General features: G+C 43.3%; 1 protein-coding gene across 2 annotated transcripts in view; it reads left to right on the forward strand.

The window, feature by feature from the left end:
* The window catches only part of LOC146833814 (flavin-containing monooxygenase 3-like), a 197,047-nt gene that overhangs the window by 51,751 nt on the left and 123,574 nt on the right, over positions 1-21,722 (forward strand). For both annotated transcript variants that reach the window (XM_085601699.1, XM_085601698.1), the window contains one exon: positions 14,063-14,205. In XM_085601699.1, the coding sequence (XP_085457825.1) occupies positions 14,074-14,205 (132 nt within the window). In that variant the 5' untranslated portion in view covers positions 14,063-14,073. The remainder of the gene's footprint in view (positions 1-14,062; positions 14,206-21,722) is intronic.

Here is a 21,722-nt window from a genome sequence, read left to right on the forward strand (position 1 = left end):
TATCTGACTGGTCAATATTAACTTTTCTTAAAATATTTCACACTAGTCCTCATAAAAAAGAAAATATGTCAGTGCGTCAAAACAATCATATTAAAACATTAAGCATCACAATAACATTATGCAACAACAACATCACTCTATGGCCACATTTCCATTCACACGCACCCATGTATTTCACCATCAAAATTTTTAAAGCACTTCAACTACTTCTAAATGTGAATCACCATTTTACTAACTGTAAATGGTAAATGCAGTCAGCAACCACTGGCCACTTCGCTCTGCACTTAGAGAGGATAACCCTAAAACCATGCGTCTCATAGACCATGGAATCACATCTGGACAGAAGGTCAAAGTGCCAACTCGAGTGTTCAGATTGTACTTCTAGGTAAAGTTTAGCAGCATCAGCATTTCAGCTGTACCTCTATGTCAAATATTGGAACACATATTGGCAACCCAACTCTGAATCACCCAAATTGACCACTTCCAACTTTATACTGGGATAAACATGTTAACTGACTATGAAGTGCCTTCAGCTTAATATTGTGCAACACATGTACACAATCTTGCATGCAATAACCTTATATCTTTTATATCCTTATATCTACATCTGTGTTTTCCATTGCCAAAGAGATATATTATACAATATATATGAACACATGGAACACAATCTGCATTGTCCTCACCTTAAAGATGACAATCTCCGGGTCCTACCCATCGCATATGAATAGGCAGAACTTTAGATAACACTGTGCCTGCTCACCTCATCAAAGATGTGCAATGATCTATACAGCATGGGTAGGCTGTATTCCGGTACTAGCAGCAGTCAGTTGAGGCCAAGAAGCAGTGACGGCTGGTGACATTTGAAAGAGGTGTGGCATAAAAATCACAGGCAGCGCAATGTCGTGAACCCCCCTGAACCGCCCCTATGAAGGGCAGTTCGGGGGGGTTCTGCCCCTGAGAAAACTTTGAAAAAGAGCGGGCAAATGGTGCATTTTCAAGCACATTTCAGAAAGCAAGAATATTAATAAACCATTCTATATATTCGCACCTTTCATCTTCTCCCTCATTATCTTTCATTCTTTCCATCATCACTCTTAATGTAATGTAATGGCAGTGAAGGCTCGCGAATGATACCAAATGTAAACTGTCCAACTAGATAGGTACGGACTGGCTGTAACCCGACTGAGGCAGAAGCCAACTTTCATGCGCGAGGTAGGCACTGCGTATCATATTACTAGAAAAACAATTTTGGTGAACATAATAAACTGTTTTAAAAGAAGCACGCCACTCTTGCTTCCAAAACGGAATGTAAATTATTTACATCCCATTTTGGAAGCAAGAGTGATTATGCTTCTTTTAAAACAGTCCTTTATGTTCACCAAATTTGTTTTTCTATTAACAGGAGACAATGAGGTATGGAAAATACTTTTAACCACTCATACTATTACTATTAAACACTCACTTTTGTAATAAAACTTGCACAAACTTGTTCTCCCTGACCCAGATTACCTTAGATAGTTTGCTTTATTGTTAATGATGTCAAGAATAGTTTGTTTCATGCTCCACATGTGCAAATATTTCTTCAGCTCCATTCTTGATGTGTAACTGCCCACCGCCGTTGTGTTTTTAGAAGTGAACATGCTCAAAAGTGCAAAGCTTACATGCGGGAATGTTCTCTTTCCAGTGAGGAAAGAGACCCACTACCCGCACTGATAGTGAATGAGTGCAATATGTGCATGACAGGGTAAAAAGAGGAGCATACACACTCCCAAACCACTAACCTTTGCTGTGGTCGACAAAGGGGTCCCTTTGAAAGGTGTATGACAAACTGTGCCAAAATGCACTGATCACAGTAACATTCGCACCCAAATTGCCCATTATTAGGATGGTGCTATTCCAAACATGCTGGGGGAATCGAGGAGTCTAACTACTAAGCACAAGTTTCGTGGGTGGGGAAATCCACGCGTGGAGCAGTTTTCACTTTTTTGCACGCATTCAATTTTGCGTTATTTACACTGCAAATTCAGTACTCGCATCTTAACACCCTTCACTAAGGTTAGACGCATTTTTATTACATTCCATAACGTGAAATCCAACATCTTTTTTTCTTACGCAGTTTGCATTTGCTTTTGAGAGTAGATATCTTGCATTAAACTTTTTGTATAAATTGCAACATTTCTGCATTAGAAATGTTCAAATTTATTGCAATATATTTGTTGGGATAACTCTCTCTGAAAATGCTGATAAGCAGTGCGACAAACTACAGCAAAGCAATGGCATTTACAACACATGTCAAGGTTGCATGTTTTCACGCAAAATCGGTGTATTCCATTTTGGAGCTTAATATTTGTTATTCATTTAGGCGAGGTGGACTGCACTGCATTCCATCACGAGTACAGCTTTAACTACACGTGTAACGATTTCCAGATAATGTGTATGCTTTTTTCTGGAAAATGTGGTTTTTAGAGCACGCGTCATGCTCAGGCAGCTATGTAATCAACCGTATAAGTGCACTGTCTTATAAAATATTATATTTTATTTGAATTGCAAAATGTGCATCACAGTATAGCCATCACCTTTGTGTTGCAATTCGAGTACATAATTGGTATTATGGTACAGCTAGGCTTTCCTGTTTTCAGTTTCTTTTTTTGGTAAATTCTGGTGGGGTTTTTCAGTGTTTTCAAGTGATTTCAATCCCTTAAAAAACAGTGGTTATCAGTGGTTGCACATTTTCAGGCCATTAAAAACAACAGACACAGTGTTTTTCCTGTGTTTATGGAACGTTTTGCTTTTATTATTGCTTGCTTTCTGCACTGATAGTGCATGGTATATAGACAGTGTATGTACCATGTATATGAGATCCAAATATATTTTTGCAAATCAAACTTATTGTAGTACACCATACAATACATCTTCAATGAGTCTTTGGCCATGTGTGCTCGCTCTTTCCTTTCCATGTAAACCTTTTTCTGTGAAAAGGCCCTCTCAACATTGGCACTTGAGACGGGCAATGCCATAATGGCAGTATACAATTTGCTAACTCTGGCCACTGACATAGGTTTCCATGCTAATACTGGTGCACTTGAAGATTGCGATTCTCTGGTCAGAGTTATTGAAGTGGTCAAAAATAAAGCAGCACTCTAAAAACCACGGAGAAAATGACCCTTTATGGAAGGGATCTAGAACTTGTACAGAGTACCATAGTGAGGTTTCATTGGCTTAAAATGCCATGGTTGGTGAAGGGACCATTGCAAGCCATTTCTCATAAATTGTAAAATAAAAGTTCCTGAACTGTTCTTCAACATTGCTTTGCTTACCAAGTGGCAAGCGCTCTAACATGGAACATGTTGCAGTGCCAAAGTCACCAAAAGGTGTCCCCAGCGTACTCTCAAGGAGATGTTTCACATCTACACCAATTATGCTGAACACTTGGCAGACAGGGGTGTTTTCAGACTCTAGTTTTTTAAAATTATTTCCTCTACAGCAAATATCCTCACATTTCTTGCCCTTGGCATCATCACTCAGCAAAAATGCTGTAAACGGTTGACACATGGATAATATGGCATTCAGAGCCCCTTGGACTGAGAACCAGGAGCTAAGTGACACAGTTGGGATGACGTTTTCCTTGATGATACACAAAGCCCAAAATGAGACATATTTGAGTTTTAGTTCCAGCACGTAACAAAACAGTGCACCAGGATGGACTAAACAGTCAGTAGCATTCTTCAATACCTCTGAAGATTGTAAGATCAGCAGACCATCTAACAAGTGGCAAGGATCTCTTACAGGGAAGCACTTCAGCATCAATTTTGACAGGTCATCACAGAACTCTTTCATATATGTAGCTGAATCACTGCAAATACAAACAATATCACTCCACTCTCTGTTGAACTTGGAAAGAACCTTTTTTGCAGCAGCATTCCAAGTGAGACTGTGTTCCATGTTTTCCAAACGTCTGGGTTCATGTTTTCACCACTATTCCAGATGCTTGGTGATAGCACTCTTTTCACATATGCTTGTCACTATACCTTGCATTGAATGTTTAAAGGCTTAGGTGTTGGCAATTCACCTACTATCAATACGGACTCACTAGAAACTGGGGGCTTTACCCATTCTCAATGTGTAAATGTGATGGCAGAAATTGGGAAAGAGTCTTATGAAACCAGCAATTTTACCTATCAGTGAAAGAATCAAATGCAGCCAAAATATCAAATATGATTTTGATATTTCCCGATTCTCTACAGTATATAAAATAATTAAATGCGACCTAAAACATGCTTCTAAACCCTGCATCTTTAGACTAAAGACCACAAAACTGAAAAAAGCAAATGGCAGAATAAACAATATTTTAGTGACATCCCTTGACAACAAAACTCAAGCAGAATAAATGTTAGCCCAGTCTTTCTTGATGCTAGCTTGTATAACAAAGTTACATTGTATTGACCCCTTCTGGAAGAAATAAAAATGACTCTTTCACTTTCCTTTTCCTGTCTTTGAATTGCATTTAGTTTGTGGTTGTGCAGGTGTTTTTTCAGTGTTTATATGTTTACACTGGTGAAGGGTAATTCCCTATCGGTGGGTTTTTATCAGTTGTTATAGGTTTAAACCTAAAACCGGATAGCCTAGGTACAGCCAACCAGTGAGTAGAATTAGCAAATGTAATAAAGAAAAAAGAATATATTAACATGCAGGCTCCAGCAGGAGCAACGTTTTAGTGCAAGAAACCAGCAAAACATATTTCCCTTCCACACGCAATGCCCTTCACAATGAATACAACGCCTTGTAATTATTTTATCAGAGGTCATTTGGGGTGAATCAATACACGGGGCAAGAGTTATACCATCTTAATAATTCATGAGCATTCAAATAAAGGTGTAAACTAGCTGAAATCTTAATAGCCCGTCAATAAATATCTGATCGCAGAGATGATATTGTGTAAAACGGCCAGGGAGCGGGGGTAGGGTGGGCCCGGGGACGAGTCAGTTGCGGCTCGCAATTCTAGCGGGTAGGGGGGTCACGCGGTGGTTATAGCACAGGTGTTACCGAGGGAGGGGGGGTTAAAATATAAATGAAACGTACGTGATCCCGGTCCCGCGCCGCCTCTATTTCTGGGCCAGATCCTGAACAGGAACAAGCATGCTTCCTCCCCTCCTGTAGCCAATCACAACGCTGCAATGACAGCGTTGTGATTGGTGCGGAGTCCCGGCCAGCCGGGCACCTGTTGGGAAGCAATTTTCTCTATGAAGGCTGCATGCAGCCTACATAGAGAAAATGTAGAGTGCGCATGACTGCTTTGGTCGGCCCCAGGGCCAATTTGCTGCTTTACGGGCAGCTATTTTTAAACACAGTCAGACAATATTTGTTGAAAAAGATTAAACATTAAGTTAATTAAAAGTTACACATTGGTCACAAATCACGAAGTTACCTGTGACCATAAACTTTATCCTAATTGTCTAAAAATCGTTAACTGCAGTTCTAACATTGCTTAACAAGCTAAGTATTCTCCTACTCTTGTATATTTGTGTGTGCTTTATCATTGTGCTCCTAAGATCTCTGGTCAGATTCTGTGTGTTCTTAGCTAATTCAATCTCCCGCACATCAGCACAAGTTTTTGGCCTGCACTGCTCTTTCCCCATGCATAGCTGTACGACGCTCTCTACTGTTGTCTGCTGTCACACCATGTTTTCATATTTAATTTCTTCCATAACACAGGGTACATTCAACAAGTCGACACAAGACGGGCACTTATTACAATGAGATTATTTTGTTTTGCCAGTAAGATTCCCACTCACTGCCCCTCTCCTACAGCCCATGATAAAATGGAACACGTCTGCCTTAATAATTTATTCAACTTTTAAATCAATGTCAAACAGTCGCGTAAATAACAGCTTCATTGAAAGGAGAGAAAATCTCAGCTGCCTCACAGAAGACCAACGCTCCGATCACATCTGGAGATCAGGCAATGCAAGACGATCCGAAGGGGGTGTTTGGTTTAGTTTCTGCTGGGTTTATATAATATGTGTCTTGACCATCAAAATGCCCCTAGAGAAATATTCAGAATTGTGGAAAAGAGAAAATCAGAAAGGTGCAATACATTTTGGGATTTTACATATATTTAAGACCTGGCACTTTTTATTTTCTCGGATAAATTTCAAATACTTATTTTCATGTCGGATCACAAGAAGATACCCCCAGCCTCTCCCGACCCTCCTTTAGCCACACTGCACAATGTTTCATTGTATTGTATTGTTTTCAGAGCAGGTTTCTGGGCTCCTGTTACCAGAACCTCGGACCCTCATGACAGCACTATGCTTTTATTTGTGGAACCGTTGCAGTCATAAAGGTCCAAATTGTAAAATAACTTTGTTAATAGCAACCAACCATAAAATCACACAAAACTGTTAAGTTACATTTGTGAATCAGACCCAGAATGATAACACATCTTACAACCTATCCAAAAACCCAAAGTGCTTCGCAACAAAAGAGGCTGGAGTTGGGAGGTCTGTTGGTTTCCCAAAATACCTCTAATGATGTCTACTGCGCCGATGAGTAATACTCCTTGGAAGTTTAAAAAAACAACATTTAGCTGTATCTACCTCTATAGATGCTAAATGCACTTCCGGTGGAATCTGTTCCGTTATTTTATGATGCAAAATCGCATAGACGCCACCCGGGGGGATCTGAACTGTGAATTGCATGGTAAAAGGAAAGAGGTGGGGGCATATCATCAAGGCCATGCGATAATTATCGCTCAGCGCTCTTAGCGCGAGGATAATTATCATCGGCCAACGCTGAATTTTATCGCAGAGATAGCGTGCTATCAGCAACTCTTATCTCCAAAGCGATAAAATTCAGAACGCAAGCTGCCAATTGTGCGATTATCAATGGAAATACAGCGATAATCGCACAAGGTTTGGCAAAAGCTTGCTGATAGGGCTACACATACTTAGCCATGATATCCACCTTACATAGGATATCATTGCTAAGTCAGTTTTGAAGCAGGTGTAAGGAAAGTAGCAATAACAGAGTTTATCGCTACTTTGCTTGTCGCTCTGCAGGTTAGCGTGCCCATTGATAATTGGAGAAATGTAATTTAGCGACATTTCTCCAGTTATGTCAGGGCAGGAACGCCCACTTTGCATCTCATTAGAGATGCAAAGATGGGCGTTGAGGGAAAGGGCGATAATGCAAGGATTCACGCAATAGTGTGACCTTGCTGATTAGGTGATAAAATTATCGCCGCTTTCCGTCCGAAAGCGGACGCTAAAGTGGCGATAATTTTATCTCCGGGGCTTGATGATATGCCCCGTACTCTCTGCGCACAATGCCTGCTTCTTTCTATTGTTCCAATACATGTATTGGACTGTTACTATCAAATGCTGGTGCTGTCTCATTAAAAGCTCAGAAGCCCTGCAATGATATCCCATTACTGTCTTATTATGAGATGGTTTGTAAAGCGGTGCGAACACGAACTGCTTTTTAAAAATGTTTTAATCTGGTACAGCCAAACGGTGCCAGAGGTGTTCCAAAAATGTGGTGCTGCTGAAAAGTACCAGAACTGTTCAATGGAGATTACTTTTATGTCTTGGAGGCAGTAAATGCTGGCCATGTCCCTTTAAGATTACTGAGCCGAGAAGTGCCAGCACAGTTCCATTGCAAATATTTGAATGGGAGGGAGCCGAGAGAGAGCAGTACTGTCCCATTGGGATTATATTTATATTTTACAATTAAGACTTGGAAGCACTGTCCCATTGCTATGATTTTAATGTGGTGCAAATAAGTGCCCTACTACCCCATTGTGATCATGTTAGCGGTACAGCCAAGAAGTGCCAGCACTCTCGCTTTACAAACGTTCCAAAGTGGTTCAAAAGAAACATTTTGGAGGCATCTTGATCCAGTTTTTCAAATTTCAAAAGTACTAATTTTGTATTGAAGATGATGTGTTTTAAAAAGATCCAAATACAATTTCACTTAAAAAGAGGTAGCCAACACGCATTTTTCAGCACAATTCTGATTTATTAGATTAGTGTTTTTCCATTGCCATAGCTTGTAGATGGATAAATGGCACAAGTGTGCTTTTCATGGCCTGGCTTTTTAACAATGTTTCTTTAACTACCACAGTGTAACACAGAAGGGGTTCTTTTCTTAGTTGAGGGTTTTTTATCAAGAGATTTGTGTGATTTTCCCTATCAGGAGATTCATGTTTTCCCATTAGAAAGACAGGATGCACAACAGAAAATGTGTGTGTCTGAAGTGCTTGGCGGTTAATTGAATGTGTTGCTGGTTATTTTAGATAAATAAATAGGTACATTTTGCAGGTCCTTTCCCATCATCGAGAGGCACCAGAAACTGCTCCTCTTAAAGGCAGGAGTAGGTGCCTTGTTTTGTTTTTTTTGTTGGTGGGTGGGGTGGGGGGGGGGGAAGATTACACATTACTTATTTTCTGATGCGCAGAGAGCAACTTTCAATATTTGTGAAAAAATGTTTTCCCTATGGAGAATAAGTGAATAAAAGATAAACAGTTCCCTTTTTCTCATTTTCGCCAACTTGGACATGCACAGGAGTTCACTGGAGTAATAGGAGTACGCTTGGAAATCGATGGTTTTTGTAGGTTTTGTATGCCGTTATCAAATCACCAACACGTGTAAATGTATTCAAATATGTAGATTTACTCATTCTTTTGTGAATCGATCTGAGGGTGCTGGGAAGGAAGAAGAGACAGCTTATTGCAGAAACATCGGTAGAATATCCTCAGTAAAAATTCAGGAATTTAATGCAACTGACCCGGCACATGTTAAATGAATGTTTTTGTTCCACACATTCTGAGTAGTTATATTTGTAGTAAGAGAATATTAACAGCCATTACTCACACCTAACATAGTCATTTTATATCTGTATGACTATCTGAGCTAGAGCTGCAGGAAGATTTTCTTTTCATATTGGCCGCCGAGTATACATTTTGTAACTTTAAAAAGGGCTCTTGACCAGAATAAGATATTGCCAACACACTTTGGCATGTCTCTCTACAAAATAATATTTGTGTGCAGTGTGTCCATCCTTTATGAATGGAATTTCATCGTGATTGACTTGATTAACTTATTGCACTTGCAGGTTGTGGCTTTTGCTCCATGCTTGTTGACATTTTTGTCCTCCTGTAAGGTTGTCTATAGCTGTGCATCTTTTTGTCTCTGAGCCACTGGATCCGCACAAAATGTTTTCATACTTAAGTTGCGCAGTAGTGTGGATCACAAGGTTGTAATGTAATGTAATGTAATGTAATGGGGTTTTTATAAAGCGCAGGTTGCACTCCAGGGAGCATCTTTGCGCTGTAGAGAAGAATCAGATCCTGATGATGATACATGCGGAAGGTAATTAGACTAGATTCTTGCACTGCCATTCAGGGAGAGCAAAAATCCAAGTCTTGAGGGCCTTTCTGAAAGTCGCTTCTGTAGAGATTTGACGGAGGGAGGAGGGAAGAAGGTTCCAGGCCTTGGACCCAAGTACTGCCAGAGATTTTCCTCCTTTAGTCTTGAGTCTGAACTTAGGAATGATAAGAAGATTGGCCGTTTGAGACCTAAGGCATCGCGTGGGGTTGTAATGTTTAAACATTTTTAGTATGTAGTTGGGTCCCTTTCCATTGAAAGCCCTAAAGGTGATCAGTAGAATTTTAAAGAGCACCCTTTTGTTAATAGGCAGCCAGTGTAAGAGGTTCATTGCTGCCGTAGCTGAGGTCCTCTTTTTCCACCCTAGTACTAATCTGGCAGCCGCATGCTGTACAATTTGTAATTTATGGCGGACTTCTTTGTTAGTCCCTGCGTATAGGCTATTACAATAGTCGATGCGGGAGGTGATAAGGGCTACTGCGACCGTTTTCCTTGCAGAAAGGGGAATTAGGTCGTAGAATTTCCTGAGTCCTTTAATGATTCCGAAGCAGGTCCCTGCTACGGCTGTGGCTTGCTGTTTGAAACTCAGGGTGGGGTCAAATTTGATCCCTAGGTTACGGACTGAGGAGGCAGTGCTAGGGGGAGCAATAGCATCATCCGGCCACCATACTGAGGGATTGAAGAAATTATCCTTACCAAAGGGAAGGATTTCTGTTTTCCCAGTATTGCACTTGAGATGATTCAAGTTCATCCATTTGAAAGTGGCGGTAAGGCAGCTTTGGAGCCTTCTTTCGGCTTCTTGGGTATCATTTTCCAGTATTAGGATGAGCTGAGTATCATCTGCATATGCAATGGTGTCTATGCCAAAGGATGAGATAAGAGTGATTAGCGGGGCCATGTATATATTGAAAAGAGTGGGACTTAAGCAGGATCCTTGAGGGACTCCAGATCCTACTAACTTTTCCTCTGATCTGTACTGTCCTAAGACCACAACTTGTCTTCTATTCACGAGAAAGCTCTTTATCCAGTTCAATGCGGTTCCAACAATTCCTGCCGCGGCTAGTCGGTCTAATAGAATGGCATGAGACACCGTATCAAACGCCGCGGAAAGGTCTAATAGAACCAGGACTGCTTTCTTTCCCTGATCTAATGCTCCACGGAGAGTTTCGGAGGAAAAGATCAGGGCTGATTCTGTGGAGTGTTGGGCTCTAAAACCTGCCTGGTTGGGATGCCAGATGTTATTATTTTCCATGAAGACAGTAAGTTGTTTGTTAACAGCTTTCTCTGTAAGTTTACAGAAGGCTGGGAGTAGGGAGATCGGACGGAGGTTTGTAAGGGTAGCGGGGTCCGGTAGTGCTTTTTTTGCAGGGGTTTGACTGCTGCGATTTTCCATTCATCAGGGACCAGACCTAGGGTGAGTGAGGAGTTTATGATGCTATTGATGAATGGGTTAACAACCATTATTAGTGCATGAAGCACTAGCGGAGGGCAGGGATCAAAGGGAGATCCGGATGTAAGTTTAAGGATTTCTGTCTGCGTTTCTTCTTTGCTTACCGGTTGAAAGGAGGCAAAGGTATTGATTTTTAGTCCGGAATTAATGACCTTGTTCTCCTCATTACTGTGGGGTTGTGGGAAATCTTTGGTCAAGGTTAAGATTTTTCCCTCAAAGTAGTCTGCAATAGTGTTGCAGAGACTCTGTGAGGGGGGGATAACTTTCTGCATAGTTTTGGGGTTGAGGAAAGTGTTAACAATATTGAAAATTTCTTTTTGTTTGTTCTTGCTATTATCGATGGCTTCCTTGTAGTATTCCCTTTTGGCCGTTTTAATCGACCTGTGGTATTGACGACGGGCGATTTTGTACAAATCTTGGTCATACTCTGTGTAGTTGAGTCGCCACTTTCGTTCAAGAGCCCTAACTTTCCGTTGTTCCTCTTTTAGAGTGAGAGAGAACCACGGGGCGATAGGTCTCTGTTTTCTCCTGGTCCTCAAACATGGAAGGGTAGACTCCTGGCCCTTTATGAGTGAGTTGATCCATTCCTTAAAGGCCTGGCTGTCTTTGTCGGGGTTCCCGACAGAGTCGGTCTAGATGTATCAGCTTTTATCAGGAGATCTGGTTGTCCTATCAGATCTTTCCAACGGGGTCCTTTCATGTCAGACCCTGGGTGGTCGTTGGATTTCTTAGTCCGAGGATGAGATGTTACGGGGAATTCAAACGGGATATATCTATGGTCTGTCCAAGTTAGTATTTGCGGGGTATCTACCTTAATTGTTTCTATATTGGAGCAGATGCAGTCGAGTATATGTCCCGCCTTGTGAGTGGCGGAGGTGGTAAGAGTTTTTAGACCGATTACATCCATAGTATCGGTGAAGCAGATTGTAGCCTTATCCAAGTGGGCGTCTAGATGTATATTTGCGTCTCCCAGGATGGTGAAATTGGCTGATTTGAGGACTAAGTGGCCTAGAGCTTCACCGATACTATCAATGAAGTCAGTATGTGAGCCAGGTGGTCGATAGATCAGGGCCCCTGTAAAGGTGAAAGAGTCATGTATTTTTAGAGCAAAGCCAACATTTTCCGCCCCTTTGAGGTCAGGTATAAGGAAAGTTTGGCAATTGAGGGTGTCGCGATAGACAATAGCAATGCCTCCACCCCTCTGACAGGGTCTATCCTCTCTAGAGATTAGATATCCTGGGGGTAAGGAGTTTGTTATGTCAGGGTTACTATTTGGTGTCAGCCAGGTTTCCGTCATAAAGAGACAGTCAAGTTTATTCTCCATTATGAGATCAAATATATGTGCGGCGTGCTTTCCCATAGATCTGACATTGATCAGTCCACATCGTAGATTCCTAGCTTGTAAGGGTGGCTGATTACTTGCTTTGAAGCCAAGGCTGAAACTACAGCACCTGCAGGTCCAAGCACCAGACCAGGTGGTCAGGTCAAGGGATCTGGTGCAGGATGTTGGGTCTGGTTTGATTTTTAATAAGGCCTCTCTTGAATAGATTATTTTTTGTGCAGGGGGGGTGGCACTGGGCACGGGCGAGGCGCGGACGGGCGCAGACGGGCTTGCCTTTGGCGCGCCTGCGACGCGCCGGCGGCGCGCCCGCTGCGCGCGTCCGCTGCGCGACCGGAAGATGCACATGACTATAAGGGAGGTGGGAGGGTAAATGGAGGCGTGTCCACACTAAGGGGGCGTGGCCTGAGGGATCGAGCGGTGATGGCGTGCGAGGTGTGCGAAGCAGGTCCTACAGCGGCGCCAAGAACCGCCACGAATCCCTGACAAATGCGAGCTTGGATCCCCAATTAGTGCCCAGGAACAAGGTAAACAGTTTTAAAAGCAATAATATATGTGACACTCAAAATTTAAAAGCAAACTAGCTTACTCCCGGCTTCCGCCTCAGGAGGATACAGTTCTCTGACTGGTTTTGAGGTCGGAGACCTTAAATAGTCTCGGTAGGGGGCGTGTCCACACTAAGGGGGCGTGGCCTGAGGGATCGAGCGGTGATGGCGTGCGAGGTGTGCGAAGCAGGTCCTACAGCGGCGCCAAGAACCGCCACGAATCCCTGACAAAAGCGAGCTTGGATCCCCAATTAGGGCCCAGGAACAAGGTAAACAGTTTTAAAAGCAATAATATATGTGACACTCAAAATTTAAAAGCAAACTAGCTTACTCCCGGCTTCCGCCTCAGGAGGATACAGTTCTCTGACTGGTTTTGAGGTCGGAGACCTTAAATAGTCTCGGTAGGGGGCGTGTCCACACTAAGGGGGCGTGGCCTGAGGGATCGAGCGGTGATGGCGTGCGAGGTGTGCGAAGCAGGTCCCACAGCGGCGCCAAGAACCGCCACGAATCCCCGACAAATGCGAGCCTGGATCCCCAATTAGTGCCCAGGAACAAGGTAAACAGTTTTAAAGCAATAATATATGTGACACTCAAAATTTAAAAGCAAACTAGCTTACTCCCGGCTTCCGCCTCAGGAGGATACAGTTCTCTGACTGGTTTTGAGGTCGGAGACCTTAAATAGTCTCGGTAGGGGGCGTGTCCACACTAAGGGGGCGTGGCCTGAGGGATCGAGCGGTGATGGCGTGCGAGGTGTGCGAAGCAGGTCCTACAGCGGCGCCAAGAACCGCCACGAATCCCTGACAAATGCGAGCTTGGATCCCCAATTAGTGCCCAGGAACAAGGTAAACAGTTTTAAAACCAATAATATATGTGACACTCAAAATTTAAAAGCAAACTAGCTTACTCCCGGCTTCCGCCTCAGGAGGATACAGTTCTCTGACTGGTTTTGAGGTCGGAGACCTTAAATAGTCTCGGTAGGGGGCGTGTCCACACTAAGGGGGCGTGGCCTGAGGGATCGAGCGGTGATGGCGTGCGAGGTGTGCGAAGCAGGTCCTACAGCGGCGCCAAGAACCGCCACGAATCCCTGACAAATGCGAGCTTGGATCCCCAATTAGTGCCCAGGAACAAGGTAAACAGTTTTAAAACCAATAATATATGTGACACTCAAAATTTAAAAGCAAACTAGCTTACTCCCGGCTTTACGGGTTCATTACGGGTTCATTACGTTTGTGTTACAGTTTTAAATAAATGATTTCCAATTGGAAAATGTGTAGTGTTGCTGTCCAAGGCACAGTATGCCTTCATGATCAGGCCATCATGGTGTGCACTTTCTCTTTCGTTGTAGGACCGGTAGCCATGGTGAAGACTGTTGCGGTGATCGGGGCCGGCATTAGTGGGCTTGCAGCCCTCAAGTGCTGCCTGGAAGTCCACCTAGATGCCACCTGCTTTGAAGGCAACGACAGCCTCGGGGGCCTGTGGAATTTCAAGGTGCGTGAAACCATTATCTGGAGGGGATATACTGGGACATGAAAGACATGTATAAGTTCAGTTTGTATACATCAGTATTCATGACTGTAGGTGTGGCAGCACGGTGGGAGCCTTTGACGAAGGTATGACAAAAAGGCTCCCCTACATTAGCGCATCCATGGGTCCGTCTCATTTTAGACTAGGGAACACCAACAGACCAGAGAGCAGGCGAACATTTCCCAGTTGACATTCATAATTGGGTACTGTATGTATGTAGGCTGGTTTAGAGTGAATGTGATTATCCAGTGTGTTATGACACTAGCGATCCCTGTCCTGACGAAAGCAGGTACCCCAGTCAAGGGCCAATGCTGCGCAAGGCTGAAACGTGTTGATCAAGCGTATGCAGGGTAAATTGGCCCCCAGGGCATCACAATTTCTCTCTTTTCAACCATCTCCTAGGACTTTCTTAAAATAAAGGGAATACCTTGGGAAGGTGCCTGAGATTTTTAACTCTTGTATTGGATCCCATACTCCACTACCCCAGATCATTCCCTGGTGAGTGAGGCAGGCTGATGATGAGGCAGAACATCCAGGGTGGTGCGTGAGGCCCTGCCTTACAATTTTGTACAAATCCCCAGTACTTATATATAGGGAGAAATACAGGACATTGTGGTTTCCCTATATTTGGATAAATTTTCTCTGGTCAATACCACTTGTTAGTTTAATTATGTGGTGTGCTGTTGAATTTTGTGACACAATGTGGAGTTTTGAGGTGTGGATTGGCTCTAGGTGGTGTGTTTAGCAATTGTGTTGTTGAGCCGTATTATGTGGTTTGGTGTCGAATTAGGTAGTGTGGAGTTGAATTGTGTGCCATGTAATTGTTTGGACAGCTTTGCATTTTTGGTGATAGCAGTTGAGCTCTAAATTATTTCACAATTAATATTTCCGGGGACTTTCTGAAAGTGAAGGTTCATAATTGTTTCTCTTAAAGTGATCATAAAAGTACTTTAGACCAAAAATTATTTATTTTTCTTCTTTATCAAACACAGACGTGCCCACAGAGAATTTGAGCACTCAGCCAACTGAGGGAGCACATGAGAAAATGTTACAATTTAATAGTGAAAAATGTAGCAGTGTTTGAAAATGAGCTGCATGGATTGACATTGAATGCTTGGTGGCCATAGAGGGGCCTTGCTTGATGTTGGAGGGACCCAGGTGCCACACAAAATGTCTAATAAACCTGGATTTCAAACGCCTGACCTGAAGTCAATCAAAAATGAAGGCAAGAGTAACCTACTGAAATATTCCCTGAAGGGAGGTGGCACGCTGGTTAAGACTTCCCTCAATGGTATCATTGACTGCCTCAAACGGAGAAGCAGTGAAAATCGGCACAGGGCCGCCTCCCCGTGAACAGCATTGATTTGACTCTCTGGGGCCGTAAAACGGATATATGGTTTGGACGGTTGAAGAGTAGTGGGGGATATGTCCTCCCTTTAAAGCTCAAAACTACAAAAAGGTATCCCGCCTGTGGTTACAAGGAAGAAAGTATGTGTAGCATAAGGAACGGTTGGGGTGGCTTTTTTACTAGACCCCTAGTGGGAAAGGTAGCTCCGTATGGCTGAAGAAAAAAATCATTTTTTTATATTCACCCTCACACACTATATTAGTGTCATGCTTCATCATCGGGTTCACCCTGACTCCTAAAGGTCAGGGGGGGCTCAACCATATTTCAGGGAGCACTTAGCTTTAAAGGTGACTAGGGGGCTTAACTAGAGATTAAAAATCCCTCGCCTTCTCCAAGGTATCCTTTTATTAGTGGAGGCAGTGGGGAAAGCTAAAAAATAGGGAATGGGTAATATGGACTATTATGGTCCTATGACCCTATGTTTTGTTGACCAAGGAGAACGTGAGGGATTTGCAATCTCTAGTTAAGCTTTCCCACTAGGGGTCTATTAAAAAAGACACTCCAACCGTGCCTTATGCTACACATACTTTCTTCCTTGTAACCACAGGCGGGATACCTTTTTGTAGTTTTGAGGACTACCTGCAACCACCAGCACAAATTAAGCACGGTGTCAAGTCTGCAGTGACAATGGCGATCCCCTCTGGATCTCACGTGCAACATCCAATGATTCCCAGAAAGGATGCACTTTAATAAGTAGAAACCAAGTGCACAACGTCTGCACAGTGCTTGAGGACCACCAGCGGTAGCAAAGTGCTGTGTGAATACGAAGGACAATAAAAGGTCACCCCACTCTCCACTTTGGCAAAAAACCACATGGGTGTGAGAGGCATGGTCACGAAGCTAAGCAGATATTGGTTCACTAAGGAACTGAAAATCCAAAAACTTCATGTTCGCCAAGCTGAAATAGCGTAAATCGTATCTAGTGGAGGATAAAATGACATACACTTCAAAATTGCAAATGTATAAAAATGCCATATTGGAGGCTAAGAGGACCTTCTTCATGAATAAGGTACTCTTTTCGGAGAACAGCTCCAAAGAAATCTTTAAGGTCGTGAAAGAGCTATCAAATCCCAACCGCATGACTCCGTCTGTCGCGGCTACCCAGGATCTCTGTAACGATTTGAATTCTTTTTTCATTAAAAGGAAAATTGAACACTCCATTGTTTCCAATAACCCGAGTACAGAAGCCAGCCTGGCCTATTCTAATTCTTCTTCCCTTAATATTTTTCCTAAATTGGACAGGAAACTTTTTTTAGACCTTGTTATGAAGATTAAATCAGGTTCCCCCAAGGAAGACTGCCCTATTAATATACTAAAGATAATTTATCGGGCCTTCCCTGATACTATTTTGGAGTTTCTTAATCTGTCCCTGTCTCATGGTACTGTACCGCTAGTCTTTAAGGAAGCAGTGGTCATCCCGATGCAAAAAAAGCAGCGTATGGATCCGAAAAAGTTGGAGAACTATATAGGCCAATATCGTTACTCCCTTTTCCTGCTAAATTGCTGGAGGCTCATGTAGCTACTTGTCTCAGTACTTTCTTAGAAGCAACCATGTTTCTGGATACCCACAAGGCGGGCTTTCGCCCCGGGCATTCCACTGAATCTGTGATTCCGTCCGTCATGGATGACCTTAAAAGACATGCAGGCATTGACTGGTCCTCTTCGACCTATCTGCGGCATTTGACACCGTGCACCATAAAATTCTGTTGAATCGTATAGCCACAGCAGGTCTCGGGGGACCAGCTTTGGAGTGGTTCGGATCCTTTTTAGAGGATCGTGAACAGTCTGTGTAGCTTTCCCCTTTTAAATCCAATACGGTAGAAATGAGCTGTGGTGTCCCGCGGGGCTCCGTTCTTTCAAATATCCTTTTTAATATATATATATGCGGCCTTTGATCTCCAGCCTTCGGCAGATGGGGGTAAAGATTTTTAACTACGTTGATGACACGCAGCTAATTTTCTCCCTGGAGAACTCAGATGAATCCAAAATTTCGTTAAGAATTCCATGCTGTACATAAAAAACTGGATGGATAATCAATTAAAAGTAAATTCTGACAAGACTGAGATAATCATACCCAGTAATAAGTACAGCTACTGGACACCCTCTCATTGGCCTCTGGAACTTAGGGCGATCCCACTCCCTAAACCAGTGATAAAGAGTCTGGGATTCAACATTGACTCAGGTCTCTCCATGACTGCCCAGATTGGGTCAGTTACCTCCTCTTGCTTTGTCCAACTCCGCAAGCTGCGCAAGATTAGACGTTTTTTCAGCAAAGAGGCCTGCACTCAAATAGTGATTGTACTTATCTTATCTAAGATTGATTACGGCAATGCGCTCTATCTTGACCTCCCTCAAAAGCAGAAACATCGTCTTCAGATGATTCAAAATCAAGCAGCTAGAATCATCCATCTCCAGGATAGACGATGTCATATCAGCCCACTGTTAAAAGATCTCCACTGGCTTCCAGTGGAACAGAGAGCTATGTTTAAAACTGGCGACATTCTCTTTAGAGCTATTCAGGGAACAGGACCTAATTTTATCTCTTCACGAATTAGTAACTACTCTCCCCTGTGTACCTTGAGATCAATGCACTTGAATATTTTGATGGTTCCCAGATTCAAACACAAACGCATCGGTGGGACTCGGATCAGCTCAAAACATGGCTGTTTACTTTGGTTTATAACTAGTGGCTCTCTTGTCTGGCAGGTCCCTGTTCAGAATCTCAGCGCCAAGAAACCTGCTGGTGTACGTGCGCTTAAACACATACCCAAGTAACATAACATAACATAACATATTAGTAGGAAATAATGGAATTGTGTGTACAGAGAAGTTATCTGTCTTTATCATACCATGTGATCTGATTCCTCTTGGGATCGAGATGCACAGTATCAAGAAATAGATAAATGTATGCGCACTATATTTGTGGATGATTTATGCTTATAATTTGGGAAATGTGCTTGACAGGGATTTAAGTGCAGGTCGACTTTTTGTGTGGAGATATTTTTGGACGGTCTGTTTTTGAGTCTGTGTTTTTGCAAAGGATGCTTTCCAGTGAAAACATTACACTAAAAGCAACAAACATGGCTACACACCGCTGTGCCCTGCATGGTGCATGCTAGAGGAGATACTACCCCTCCTTCAGGTGCTTGCAGCAGTGCCTCTGCTGGCCTGGGCATTACCTTCTTAAAGAAAGGAATGTGCTTGACATTGGAGGTGGGGGTGGTGATGCAGCTAACACTACTGAGGGGGCAGTGGAGGATGCCCGGCCCCTTAGCCTCCACTTCCTCTAGCATGAGGGGCTGGAGATTGTCCCTCAAATGGTAATTTCCAGGATACCGGGGGGAGGAGTAAGGTTGGGAGAAGAGGAGCGAACGGGGTGGGGAGAAATAAGGGGAAAAGGTTAAGGGGTTGCAGGGTGAGGGGGAAGAGGAATCAAAGGGAGAAAGTGATTTGGGAAAGAAAGGAGGATGGGAAGAGTAGAAGAAGGAAGAAAAGATTGAAAGGAAGTAAGAGACACATAAAGGAAGGACAGGCAAAAGGTGTTAGAAATAAGTGAGAGCAAAAAGTGGGAGAGAAAAAGGTAGGAGAGATAAAGAGGACCGAAGGAGTGCAAAGGAAAGGAGGGGCAAAATGGCAGGGAGAAAGGTTTGTGAGTGTTGAAAGAAGTATCAGATGGAGGGGACGAGGGTGAAGAAGAAGAGATAAGGAGGAAAGGAGCAAATGGTAAGAGAAATAGTCGAGAGTAGGAGGTGAAGGGAGGGGCGAAGAGAAAAAACAAAGATAAGGGTTGAAAGCACAATAGCAGTTATGATGAGGGGGTGTCAAAAAAGGCACAAGAGATGTGGGGTAAAATTTTGGAAAATTGTATCAACTGGAATATTTTCAGTGCTTGCCTCCTTGATAACGTTTAAGTCGGTCGGTACTTGCAAACAGAAAAAACGTTTCACGGCAGACATGTTTATATTGAAAGAAAGATTTACAGGGCCGTCAGAGCAGCGAGGACATGCATTGTTTTAGCAACACAGCACTCTTCATGCCTGCTGAGCTTCATGAAAAGAGCTGAGAAACGGCCTGGAGCCTGAGGCATTATTTAGCAACATGGCACCCACTTCATGGCCACTGAGCTTCATGAAACATGAAGCCTGGCGGTCGTTAAGTGTGTGCTGTGTTGATAAAAGGGTTTAAACAAGCAAATACCTCTGAAACCATAAATGAGACTTTACATCTGCCACAGTAGTCCTTTTTTATTAACTCTGGGCTCCAATTATTTTCTATTTCTCTTTCAGTTTTTTAAATTGAAGGATCCTATCACAAAATATATTAAAACATACCCTCTATGTTTTGGCAAAAGCAACTGACAAAAACAATATTTACACCACATACATATGCTGTATCACTAACAACAATTAGTTTTTTTCACACATAAAAAACATATATAACAATATTAAGCACAATTGTAATGATACTTTCAATTTTTCAAAAGAAGAAAATTCTCATCCGAACTTTATAGTCTTACTAAGTTGTGTCTAGGATTGGGACCTTTATTCCTTTATGTCCTCAATATTGTCTATTCACAAGGTCCTGCAGAGGTCAGAGACTGTTTTCAAACTCTACTCTCGGGCTTATACACTCCAGTTCAAGACGCCTATTGTTTGGCGTGTTATTGTCCTTGTTTGCTCTTGACCTCTTGATAATAAGAGCCAACTAGTTTCAACCTTCATTAAGGGGGGGGAACCAAGATGATGTGTTTATGGGAAGGTCTTCATCAGGGCGGGGCTGTGTTCAGGTAGGAGCCGGACATCTATTGCTAGGTCTGGTTCTCAGGGTGACCAAGCCTATTGCAGGACTATGGCTTCTTGAAAAACTGGAAGAATTCCCAGGTCCAGTTGTCCCAAAAATTGCTCTTCATCAGGGCCCGCTTTAGAATGGACTTGGGGGAGGTCTTTGTATCGGAGGACCGTTGTGTTAGTCTCTTCTCCCATTTGTCCTCTCTCCTTGTTCGTGCCTTTTGCATTGGTGAGGACCTAGCTTTGCGGTCAGAGGGAGATGTACCCTACTTTGGCTCTTGTTCCATGGGAATGCACCTTTATACACTTGTTCACCATCTCCTGAGGCACTGGAACCCATTGTCTCGGGAGTACAAGACTCTGGTTCCGGTGTCTCCTCAGATCATCAGGGATCTCAGTGGTGGCTGGACTCCCCTCATTTGAACAAGGATTTTTCATTGGTTCCTCTTCCTGTACACATTCTTACGACTGATGCCAGTGGAATAGGGTGGGGTGCCACTCTGGGGGGTTTTGCTGCACAGGGGCTGTGGACGTGGGTGGAGACGCTTCAGCCTTCCAATTGGAAAAAGCTGGCGGCAATTCTGAAGGCCTTTTTGTTTTTTGGACCCTATTGTTGCACATGGCTGTGTGTGTTCAGACAGTCAACTAAGTTGTCCTTGTCTATCTGAATCAGCAAGGCTGTAGGTGCCCCTCTCTGTTTCTCCTTTCCTGGAGGATTTGTCTTTGGGCCGAGTCCCATCTTCTGGCTCTTTTGGCAGTCTACCTTCCGGGGAGGGAGAATGGCCCTGCCCATGCTCTGAGTCTGCGGTTTCCATCCTTTGTGATGATGTGTCTGGATATGACTGTTTTACTCTATTCTTCTTCAGTTCAGTCACCCATGGCTGGATTTGCTCGCCACAGAAGGTAATGCCCTTCTTCCCCAGTTTTGCAGTCTGGTCCGTTGTTTGAGAGCTTAGGCAGTGGATACCTGACTGTACCCTGGTCCAGGAGTCTTCTGTATTATTTGTTCCCATCCTTCTTCTCCCTCGGGTGGTTCAGAAGATGATCTAGGACCAGGCAGAGCTTCTGTTGATTACCCCGGCTTGGACAAGGAGCCCTTGATTCCATTGTCTTCTTCATCTGTCAGTCTGGCCACACTGGGTGTTGTCGATCCATCCATCTGCCCTGCGTCAGCCTCTTCGTCTTCTAGACACATTTTGCAGGTTGAATGCTTGTGGTCTGGCACTTGAGAAACAGTCCCTCCTAGAGCAAGAGTGTTTGAATGTTATAGCACAGATCCAACAGTC

This window comes from Triturus cristatus, chromosome 4_2 (assembly GCF_964204655.1).
Source record: "Triturus cristatus chromosome 4_2, aTriCri1.1, whole genome shotgun sequence".
NCBI lineage: Eukaryota > Metazoa > Chordata > Amphibia > Caudata > Salamandridae > Triturus > Triturus cristatus.